The sequence below is a fragment of the Neolamprologus multifasciatus genome, chromosome 15 (genome assembly GCF_963576455.1).
Source record: "Neolamprologus multifasciatus chromosome 15, fNeoMul1.2, whole genome shotgun sequence".
NCBI lineage: Eukaryota > Metazoa > Chordata > Actinopteri > Cichliformes > Cichlidae > Neolamprologus > Neolamprologus multifasciatus.
This window is the reverse complement of record NC_140453.1, coordinates 25368565-25379936: the sequence shown is the minus strand read 5'-3', so window position 1 is coordinate 25379936 and position 11372 is coordinate 25368565. Positions and strand designations below refer to the sequence as shown.

Here is an 11372-nt window from a genome sequence, read left to right as displayed (position 1 = left end):
ACCCCAGGAAGAAGCAGCAGGAACAACTATGTTAGTCTCTGGTCTGTTAGGAGTCATGAACTGCAGCTGGCCAGATGTTTCTGGAACAGTGTGTAGAAGAAGAAATGAGAGCAGGGACTAAAAGAATTAAACATGCTGAAGAAGAGTAGGAACAAATCAATGTATTATTAAAATGTTTACAGGTTTTGATGAAATAAAACATTTTAAGCAAGTATTTTTCATCTATAGTACTGTACAAAAGTCTTGAGCCACGCCTCATTTCTTTATATTTTGCTTGCAATGAGCAGACTTGGTGGTCTTGAGCAGTAGTTCTCCAGCTTTCTGAAGATCTTCCAGAGTTTTCTTTGGATGCTGGCTGCTTTTTTCAATCCCGTGCTTGTAACTGATCATCTTCAGGGAAATGATTTATTGTTCGGTAACTTACATCACACTGACCTGTGAATCATTCAGTTCAATTAAAGTATAAAAAGAACCTAATTAAAGGGAAGAACCTGAGTTTTGCCTGAATATAAAAGACAACCTAACAAAGAACCAGTTGGAAACTGTATCTACACGCAATTTGTTACCATCTACCTGTCACAAAAGCAAACCTTTAATCCCCATTTGGGAGTACAAAAGACGAAGCCTGAGGCCTAAAACTATCCTCAACAGTATATGACAGTCAAGATCTTAAGACACAGGAAATAAAGGCCACGTCCAGATAACCAGAATCAACTTTTTGGGGACATGTTCATGTTTATAAGAGCTGAGGCTGTGGCACAACAACATCCTATCATATACAGTTTCTGTATCTGCTGCATAAATACTACTGTTAAAAATCCATGCAGTTAGACAGTGACAGCATTATTGCTGCCAGTTTTGGCAATGGTATTACTGTTCCTCTTACCATGCAGGGTGGGGTTAGTATCTGGATGGTTAGTGGTAAAAGATGAAACAGCTGCCGTGCTGCTGGTTGGCTGTTGGGCTACAGGAAGTAAACAATCACAGATTATCAGTCATCTGAACTGACACATGCTGTCGCTACATTGCTACCTCATAGAGCTTCATATAGAAATGCCATATTTCTGATGTAATGTGGTATCAGTGATCAGTGTCACAAATAAACTAGAAACAAAGACAGTGATTAATATGGATACTTCTGTTGGTACATCCTCCCTGCTGTCGCCAAAAAAAGCGTGCATGATATATGTTATGATGCCAGCCGCTGCATGTTGTGAACACATAACATAAATCAAACTAAATTCTTTGAGCTGAACATAACACATTAATGAGCATGAACACCAAACTCCACCACATGTGGAACAAACTTCCTTTGTGCTCCATTGGGCCGTCCTTTTACAGTAACAGGTGAGTGGCCCTGCAACCTGCAACCATGAAAGGTCGGACGAGCACAGGGCCTCACAGTGGACCGAACGCACCCAGAAAAGTTGGTGTGAACGTACCTGTGCACCCTCAACTGTTTTTTTAACAACAGTCACAAATGAGCAGGTCACAAAATATCCAACAACAGTAAAATAAAGTGTAAATATAAATGCAAAGTAAAGCTGTGTTTTGGGGCGAGGCTTTTATTGTAAGGATTAAAAGGCAGCTATAGAATGGAGCTAGCAACATATGAACGTCTGTATTAGATGTCGTCGGGATGTTTGTGTAAAAGAGCTCCTTTTTGGAGGGAAAACAAAAAAACACAGTGACACTGACAGAATAACAACCGATTCAAAATGCTCACAGTGGACTACATCCTATATTAATGCGTTCAAAATGCATCAATATGAGAACAACAGCAGGTAAAACAAACCTAAACTGTGGAGATGTCAATACGATGCTGTATGCTTTATTGTAAGTTGAATATAAGTTTTGGTTTTTTTTTTTTGATTATTTAATAAGCAATTTCGAATTTTTGAATTCAAAAGAAAACTGTTGTCTTACAAACGTGACATTTGTTAAAATCCTACCTTGTCCTTCTGTCTGTACCACCAGTCACTTATATTATATATAATAAATATATATTTAAACTATTAGTTCCTATTCTCTTTGCAGACATTATCCACCAAAGGACGGAACAATGAACTAAAGCTATGCTGTAGTTTCTTCATGTCCTTATCTTTTTGGGGTGTATTTGGTCTGATGTGTAAGTCTTCAGTAAAACATTATACATTACTGAACTGACTAAAGCATGAACATTGATGTTGCTGGTTTTATATTTGTGGTAATTTATGGATCTAAGTGAAGTTTTCAGAATGCATAAGCCATATGGATGGTGTGGTTTTTGGATACTGATGAAAAACAATTTGGTTTTTGGAGACTTGATGAGGGAACTGTGTTACGAGTGGACTTATTACCTGATTTATAGCATGCATGTGTGAGATGTCTAATAGCCAAGCATCACTGATTGGCTGAACACTAAATGTATGTATACACTGTTTCTCTGTAGCTGACGAAGTTCATACAGACAGAAACACTATAAATGAATAAAAATAATGGTTAGCAGGATGGTGTGCAGGGGTTATATCATATATTTCTCTACAAAGCTATTAGACAGTGAGCTTAACCTGGACGCTAAAACTGCAGAGTAAGAGCAAAGTGAGAATAAAATGTAAAAAGCTTGCAGCGTGTTATTGATTGGAATGCCACTTTCTTTGGTACCCCGCTTTGTATCTGTGAAAGGACCCATTCACTACAAGGCAGTGAAAGGCCTTAAATGCCACTTCTTCTTCTAACTACCCGTCATTACAGCACATTCATGAAAACATAAAAACCTCACTCAGTGACAATTTATACGTGTTTTTCCACATGTGTGAGTTTTCTCTCCTTATTCTAAGACTAATTTGAATCAAATCCATTACTGGATTGTAAAATATGACTACATAATTTTTTTAGTTTATAAAAACTACAATATTTTGAACTTTGAAGTCACATCATTTGGGAAAAAAAGTAGTGTTTCGTGTGATGGTTACAAAATCCTGTGACCATTTACCATCATGTCCACTTGGATTTGGGTTTTAGTAGCAGCTTTTTAATCTTTCTTTTAAAAAAAGATGAATTACAACAAAAACAGCTGTTAACAGAGTCATAAAGAAGGGCAGCTACTGACAACACTGTATATGAAGATAGTGTTAGCTACCTTACCATGTGCTGTGCTGCTGGATGCAGAAACATTAGTATCGGTAGATGCAGAGGTAGGAGCTCTGGTGGTGGTGGTGATGGTAGTATTAGGCAAAACTGATTAGATCAGATTGGATTATGTCAGTAACACAAAAGTATCTTGGATTCAACGACACATTAATGATGCATTATGAGAAATGTGAAACTTGCTGAGTGAACAGGTTATTCTAACACAAACAACTGTTACCACTCACTGTTGAGGTCAAAGGTCGACTGCCAGAACAATAACTGGTACAGAAATATTCTATCTATGCTGTTTCTCTAACACCACTGATTAAAGATTAAATGTTATGTAGTCACAGGAGAGGTAAACTTTTAATGTTAGGAATGACAAGGCCATTGAGTCGTAGAATTCACCTGCAGCAGGTAAAGACTAAACTGTTGTTATCCTGCTGGTAAGGCTGCACGCAGTGTTTAACAGGACTGCATAAATCCTGTGAAGATTTTCTTCTTCATGTGAATGTCTGTAGATACAATAAGCTATGCGCCAACCTGAAGGAAGCCTATGATAAAACTTAGATGTGTAATTTTACTGGTATTTAATTTTCATGACTAGACTGGGAGGGGTCCACCTGAAAAGGTGGCAAAATTATTTAGCCTGATGACATTTGGGAGATAAAAGTCCTTCAAGTAACAATTTCTCCATGTACACACAGTGTATATGTGTTCTCTTGGAACCCATTGATTAGTCTTATGGAGTAGCGTTTAGAGGTAACGGCCATTTTTGGGGCTTCCTGTTCAGCCTGTTTAATCGTAAACTTAATAGTTTAGGGGACACATTCATTTATTATTATCTTTGTTATGTTTTGCACAGGAATCAAATATGAAAGCAGATAAAGCCTTACCAGAAGAGGAGGGGCTGGTTGCAGCGGTGGCGGTGGTACTGATGATAGAGATTAGAGGCATGCGAGTGGAGAGGATGCTGGGAGATGGAGTGATGGTAGAGAGGACTGATGATGACAAATCAAAGGATAAGGCAGGACGAGAGGATGACACATGCAAAAACAAAGTGGTTTTAATGCTAGCGTGAGCGTGTGCTTTTTCCCAAAGTCCAGTTTGAGTGCAAATGTTCCAGAAGGTCTAAAACTCTCACATGCACACATTACAAACAGATATATATAATGTAAGCAGCACATATCGGTGCTTCATTAAAATTCCATTAAGAATGAAAAGTTCTTAATATCCTAATCAAATACAGAGAGCTGATTTTTCATAAATTCCTGGGAACGTTCATTTAGAGCTACAACTTTTCAGTTGGAAAAAGGACGACAGAAAGGTTAATTGACTAATGAAAAGTTTGATGAACTCCATCTTCAAACGCAGCAGTAGATAATTTACTCATCTGTCAAGCGGACGAGTTCATCAGAGCTGAATTAGTTGAGTATTCTCACAGGTAGTTAATGAATAAGAGAATGACCAAACTGATCTTAGAGGGACAAAATAGCTTCAAGCTACTTTTCATGGCTTCTTGGAAGGTCAAACATGGCAGAGCTAAAAAGGTTTGAGATTTTTATGAGGGAAATCTCTCTGAAAACCATTAAGAATAACGGCTTTGTGGTGATTAACTATAACTGAGTTCCATAAAAAGGTCTTTCTTTGTGGATGTTGGATGAACCCTAAAAAGTTTATTAGAGTTAGACGAAACAGAGGGAAAAAGGGGAAGCCTCTACAGAAAAGGTATTTGACTGAAAAATCCAGAAGCTTAAAACAAACCAAAAATGTTTAATAATCATTTAAAAAAGATGGAAGGAAGAAGGGAAAGTAGGGGGAGGAACCGCGAGGTGATGATAAAGCAAAAGCACTGAGCGGAACAAAAATGGCACAAGGAAGTGGAGAAGGTGAAGATGGAAAGGAAGGACAGAGGCTGCATGAAGAGGAGGGTTGCTTACCGTGGGTGTTGGCATTAGTAGTGTAGATGGTGTTAGTGGAGTCAGTGGATGAGGTGGCAGGAGAGGAAACAGCTGGTGGTAGTGACAATGTGATGGGATGAGAGAGAAACAGATGCAAAGGATGATAAATGGATGCGATGAGGAATGAACATCTTAAATGTACACAGTAGGGGTATTGGATCTGGGCTTCTCAAGTGTTCTCAGCATCGTTAATAAAGAATGCAAATTATTCAACAGTTATGTAGTCATAATGATAAAAGCTCTCTTTTTTCAATCAAAGCTGACTGTGGGTCTGTGTACCGCTTACAACATAATCACACTAACCAGCAGCAACCAACCAATAAGTGATGTGGATTTAACAGCTGAGACTGTGGCTGCTGTCAAAACTTACCACACAGTCCGGTTATTTATTTTTATTTTGTCCCGAGCTTCCTCTCCTGCCATCGTCAAGCTGACATACACAGCTCAGTCTCCAGAGTTTTTCCAAGCTCTTTCTGACCAAAGGGTTTAAAGCCATGAGACGGTTTACACAGATTAAGTTTGATTATGTCATGTGGAAAGGCTTGAGTCTAAGCATGGTCACAGATGAGGTTTTGAAACAATGAATTCTGTACCATCAAAAGGATTTCAGAGGTGGACTGAAACAAGAGGTGATAAAGTCTACGCATGAAAAGAAGTTTGTGCTTCAGAGTTAAAGTGAAGTCAAATGTGTTTGGGAAAAAAAGACAATGCTGCTCACTCACTTGTGGTTCCATTTAACTTCTTCCACCTACATCTCCCGAACAGAAGTCAGAGTTATGTTTTTCAGGACAGCTACACCTGAATGAGCTTCACCCACTGAAGCACACCCACTCAGGCCTTCTTCACTCCTCAGACCACCACCCTAACTTTCTAACAGCTCTACTCTTCAGCTGACCATTTATTCTTTGTTCCATCGAGCTTACGAGTTATTATATTATCACCCTTTCTCATGGCTTGTTGAGCTGTCTGTGCTCTTAATTTCTATCCTGCAACACAAACTGTAGTTTAATTGGCTTCACTTCCATGCTCTCATGACACAATCGCACAAAAACTGACCTTCAGAAATACAGTATGTCCCTCTGAGGCTTCCATAGTTCTAGACAGTGTGAGAACTGACATTTCACATTGGGTCAGTTGGGTCACATTACTAGTTGGCCCACAGCTACTGTTCTGACCAGAGCTCACTGGTAAGTCTTGGATCATGTGACCTCTTTGAGCAAAAGAAACTGGTGGGGGTCCATTTTCCTCAAGGGCCACAATCTGTGCAGGGACAGCATTCCAGTTTTAATGGCTATGGCAGCAGCTGAACGGCACCCTGGGGGATATATCTTTAAAAACGTTATTTTGTTTCTTCGGGTATGATTTATTTTGGAATTAGAAAATGTCATTAACCGAGCATTCCTGGATAGATTCTTGGCAGATCCACGTGGACTGGTGAGAGTAGGTGACATGGGCCAAATGCCTATTTTTATTCTTTCCTCCTTTATCAGCCACTTGAACTTATGAAGGCTGATTAAATGAATAAAGCAGAGTGAAGCATCTGTCTCCATTTCAAGAATGTCCTCATTTGAATGAATCTGACTGAGATTCCATTCCCATTCTTTTCTTGTCCAGGCTCATTAATGTCACATATGAAGCCCAAAACCATAAATCAAAGGTTTTTGCAATCTGCACGACTTTCTCTTTTCTCATATGTTTGCTTTAAATAAGAAAACTGACCCAAAATTCATCTTCTTTTTGTGTATTCACCAAATCTTCAGTGTAAATGTTGGAAATTTTAATTACTAACTGTTTTCTTCATGTCCCAACTAACAGTTATGCACCAGTCGGTAACAGAAGGACCTAACAGCCAACACAGATGTGATGATCAGGAGGTCACTGAGGGTTTTCTGGCAGAAAAGCTTTAGAAAGTACAATAAACCCTGGACAAAGGAGTCAAGCACAGGCGTTTGACCCGGGAGAACAAGGTTTGTGTCACAAAAACTGTCAAAGTCAATGACAGCATGAAGAAGTTCATAGGGTTTATTGCAGGTTTAGGTAAGGACAAGCTGTGCTCTTCAAATTATGCAGCGTTGGCTTCCAAATTCCAAAACTCTGACATCACCAGAATGTGACCGGCCTGCAGTATCATTAAATGTGGTTCTGTAGAAACACCACAAACAAAGTTGTTGATCACAATTATGTTGATCTTCTCACCTCTTGCCAGATTCATCCTTGAACAAACTAGCATCTCTTCACTGTTCAGAGCAGTTTGACAGCACTGGGAATGCTTAAAGGCTAGAATATGTTCAGGGCTTTGGGGAAAGCCAAGGATCTCGATCCAAACCTGAGCCTGCTTTCATTTAGAAAGTTTTTCTAAACAGGATGTTCAAAATTCAATTAAGCGGCTTTCACTTATGAGCACATTCCCACAAAACCTGACCCTTAGACACTTCTTCATAAGGTGGAAAGCAAAGCTTGACAGCAAAAACCATCATAGTGTGAAGCTGAATAAGAAGTGTAGGCACCGATGCACTTGGTTTACCTTTATAAAAAGTTCATATGGTCACTGAGGAAAACTTTTATATAGACGTCAAGGCTGTACGATGCCTTCTGTACTTCAACAGTTCAAAGTGTATACACTGCCAGGTTCAGCCCCAGCACTATAGCTCTTGTATATATTCCATTCGCCTTCAAACACTCAAACTGTCATTTTTTCATGGTCAAAACTCTTTTCCCTTCTTACTTCCTCTGAGGTCCTTACAGCCTTTGCATTTTTCACCAAACTGTAACACAGTGTGAAGAGCTGACCAAGACCAGAGACTAATAGATATTTGACAGTTTTGACAGCTCTAATGTCAGAGGGAAAAGACATCAATGCAACCAGGAGATGTGATGCAATGGCACAAACCCCATGTTTAAAGAACCCCATAATTTATTCTTGGTATCTGCCAATCAGCTATTCTGAGCAAATACTTATCTGAAAAGGTTAATGTTGTGCTAGATTCACTTTTGTGTTCTTCACTTCTGTCTAAGCTCTAATGAACTTTGACTGGTGTGAGCGTGTCTGTCACTGTGATCTGGACTAAGCAACCAGATGTAACAGAAAAGGTAAAGTCAGTGACTCATTAAGACAAAATTTTACAGCTGATTTTGTTGTGAGACCTACGGAGACCTACCTGCAATAGTCTTTTACCATTTTTACTTTATAATAAAAATGATGTATGAAATTATGCAGACTCTGAAGCAATTTTGTGAAAAGATGTTTTCATTTATAGGAAAAACTGATCAAAAATGTTCGTTGTCATTTGTGTTTTACATATGATTTCACTAGCTGGGCCCACGACAGCGTTTTAGTAGGTAAAAGTAAATGCTTTGACATGAATTGAGCTGCGGTTTGGGGAAGGCCTCGAAGGGGACTGGCAATGGCTCCCAGGCCTGGCAGATCCCCATACACTAAATAGAAATGAAGAAGTTAAAGAATTGAGAACAGGGAGGGAGGGTGGGGCACGTAAACACGAATGAACAGCTTGCAGAACTAGGGGAACCTATATACAGTAGATGACAGCCGGAAGGAGCGTGTTTGGAAGCGTGGTCCTGCTCCTGAAATTCCGATACATAATCTCCAATAGTTGGCGTTACCCAACATAATGATGTTATCTGTAACTCCATCAGTTCAAAATTTCTGTTAGAAGAACAGAGTCTTTTTGTTTCTGGTTCTTTGGTCCAAGAAGAAGAGTATGCATGACCAAAGACAGTAATACATTATTGTTTGATAAACTTCGATTTAACAAACTGATTGAATTTACTTATTAAAGATTAATGGCAACACCTTTTTCTTTACAATGAAAATGCTCAAATGCTCGGTGCGAGTCTGGCCGTGAACATCACACACAACAAACAACAACAGAGGACGTTCACGGGGGCAAAGCAGTCTTTTCAGCCATTGTGTCAAAGAGCGTGATCGTTTCGTACCTGGGCAGCCCAGCGCAGATGGGTCACAGTTATTATTGAGGGTTGCGTTGCTCACTGGGAAGACGCCTGGGAGGAGAGGAGAAAAGATTTTTAGTCTGATAAACACAATGAAATCTTTACACTGGTTAATGCTCAACTCTGTTAAGATTTTTTTATTTTAGAAAAAATAAAGTATAAAATTTTTTTAAAATAAAGTAAAAGAAATGAAAGAAAAAGTTGATGTAAAAAAAACCCGACTTATATAATGATGTTATATTTTAAGCTCACATGTCAATCTTTACACCGTTACACTGATCACAGTCTGATGTTAGCATGTTTCTGCGTGACTTATATCGCCAAAATCTCCTGGAAAGCCACTTCAGACATGATGGTTGCTAAGATACCAAAAAGTCCAGGTTGGTTTAGGTCATTTAGCTCTGTTGTCCATGCAGCGCTCCTTTGCCACGACCCTGAACCAGGAACTCTGACCTGCCACCCCACCTGTCCTTTCTGTCGTGTGAAAGAAGGTGTGTGTATGTGTGTGTGTGTATACCAGTCTGACACAGCAGACCTGGCTGCATCCGTCCGGCTCAGTTTGGGGTTTTTATACTAACAGTTATGTGATCAAGGTTTAACCCAAGTGCCTGAAGTGCTTATCCATTTGTGGCTTGTAATGAGCTGAAGCCTATCCCAGCATGCTGATGTTAAAATCGAGATGATTCGCTAAGGCGTCTTGCGCAAGCTCTCCAAGAGTCTCTATTAAAGTTAGCAAGCTAACTAACCGAGCTAAAAAGGCTGCTATGTTCGGTTAAAAGGAACGCAGCTGGTGTTAAATCTAGAAATTTGCTGTTTATCTTCCTGTCGATGTAACTCAGCTGTAAGTCAGTCTGCTGCTACTGCTTTTCTCCGGCACACAGCAACGTTTTCACATTACCAAGACGGGTTTCAGTGAGGTTATCTTCCTGGTTTATGGAGGAGGCGGGGTTAAGGAGGCCGCCTCCCAGGTGGTCCGGTCCCACCGGGGTTCTGCATGCAGGTTGTGCATGTAAATGGAGAGTCCTCTTCACACACTGAGGTTAATTATGGAGTTCCACAGGGTTCAGTGCTAGGACCAATTCTGTTTACTGATAGGTTCGTAGCATAAACCTATTCGCTGGAACGTTAAGGACAATTTGCTACACAGCAAAAAGCAAGACACAAGGCACCAAAGTTCTTCGTGTTACTCATGCATGAGGGAGACCTGCCTGGAGCCAAGTGTCGTTCCACCACTTGACCTCCGTCAGACTCTCAGCCAGGTTCCCCATAGCACTCCTTTTATTGTGGTTACATGAATATGCATAGGGTCATTAACATATAACATCTTACATAGGTATACATGTGAACAAAGAATACTGTGTGTGTGTGTGTGTGTGTGTGTGTGTGGGGGGGGGGGGTGTCAGAGTATGACCCCATAAATGACTTCCCTAAACCTACTGGTCTGGAAAGTCCAGCAGTTCATCTAAACAAAAGGCACTCAGACTAAAACAAATATAGCTACGTTTATCCTACCGTAAAACAATAAAACAATGTACGACCTCTTCCCATGCTCCCAGGATATAGGTGTGGATTCCAGAACACTCTGGAATGCACACCAAGCCTTTGCAGCCTGCTAAAGATCACACATCCTATCACTACACAATTGATTATACACCTCTAAGCATATATGGTTAAATATTTCCTAATACAAATGACAATAATAAAATCTAAACCCATCATTTACATTATACATGCTTCCCCTAGGCAGCATCATTAGAAGACATAGCATACATTTTCACTGCTATGCAGATGACACCCAGCTCTATCTGTCCATGAAGCCAGATAACACACACCAATTAGTTAAACTGCAGGAATGTCTTAAGGACATAAAGACCTGGATGGCCGCTAACTTTCTGCTTCTTAATTCAGATAAAACTGAGGTCATTGTACTCGGCGCTGAAAAGCTTAGAAATATGGTATCTAACCAGATTCTTACTCTGGATGGCATTACCTTGGCCTCCAGTAACACTGTGAGGAACCTTGGAGTCATTTTTGACCAGGACATGTCCTTCAACGCACATATTAAACAAATATGTAAGACTGCGTTCTTCCATTTGCGCAACATCTCTAAAATTAGAAATATCCTGTCTCAGAGTGACGCTGAAAAACTAGTTCATGCATTTATTACTTCCAGGCTGGACTACTGCAATTCATTATTATCAGGATGTCCAAAAAACTCACTGAAAAGCCTTCAGCTAATCCAAAATGCTGCAGCAAGAGTACTGACAGGGACTAGAAAGAGAGAGCATATTTCTCCTGTTTTGGCTTCCCTTCATTGGCTTCCTGTTAAAT

At 39.9% G+C, this 11372-nt stretch overlaps 1 protein-coding gene across 1 annotated transcript in view; it reads right to left on the bottom strand.

Annotated features, from left to right (window-relative positions):
- The window catches only part of adgrg6 (adhesion G protein-coupled receptor G6), a gene marked incomplete at its 5' end in the record, with an annotated part of 72785 nt that overhangs the window by 46799 nt on the left and 14614 nt on the right, over window positions 1–11372 (bottom strand). The window contains 6 exons of the mRNA XM_085134394.1: window positions 3–80; window positions 887–964; window positions 3127–3219; window positions 4008–4112; window positions 5052–5123; window positions 9027–9092. Of these exons, the coding sequence (XP_084990520.1) occupies window positions 3–80; window positions 887–964; window positions 3127–3219; window positions 4008–4112; window positions 5052–5123; window positions 9027–9092 (492 nt within the window). The remainder of the gene's footprint in view (window positions 1–2; window positions 81–886; window positions 965–3126; window positions 3220–4007; window positions 4113–5051; window positions 5124–9026; window positions 9093–11372) is intronic.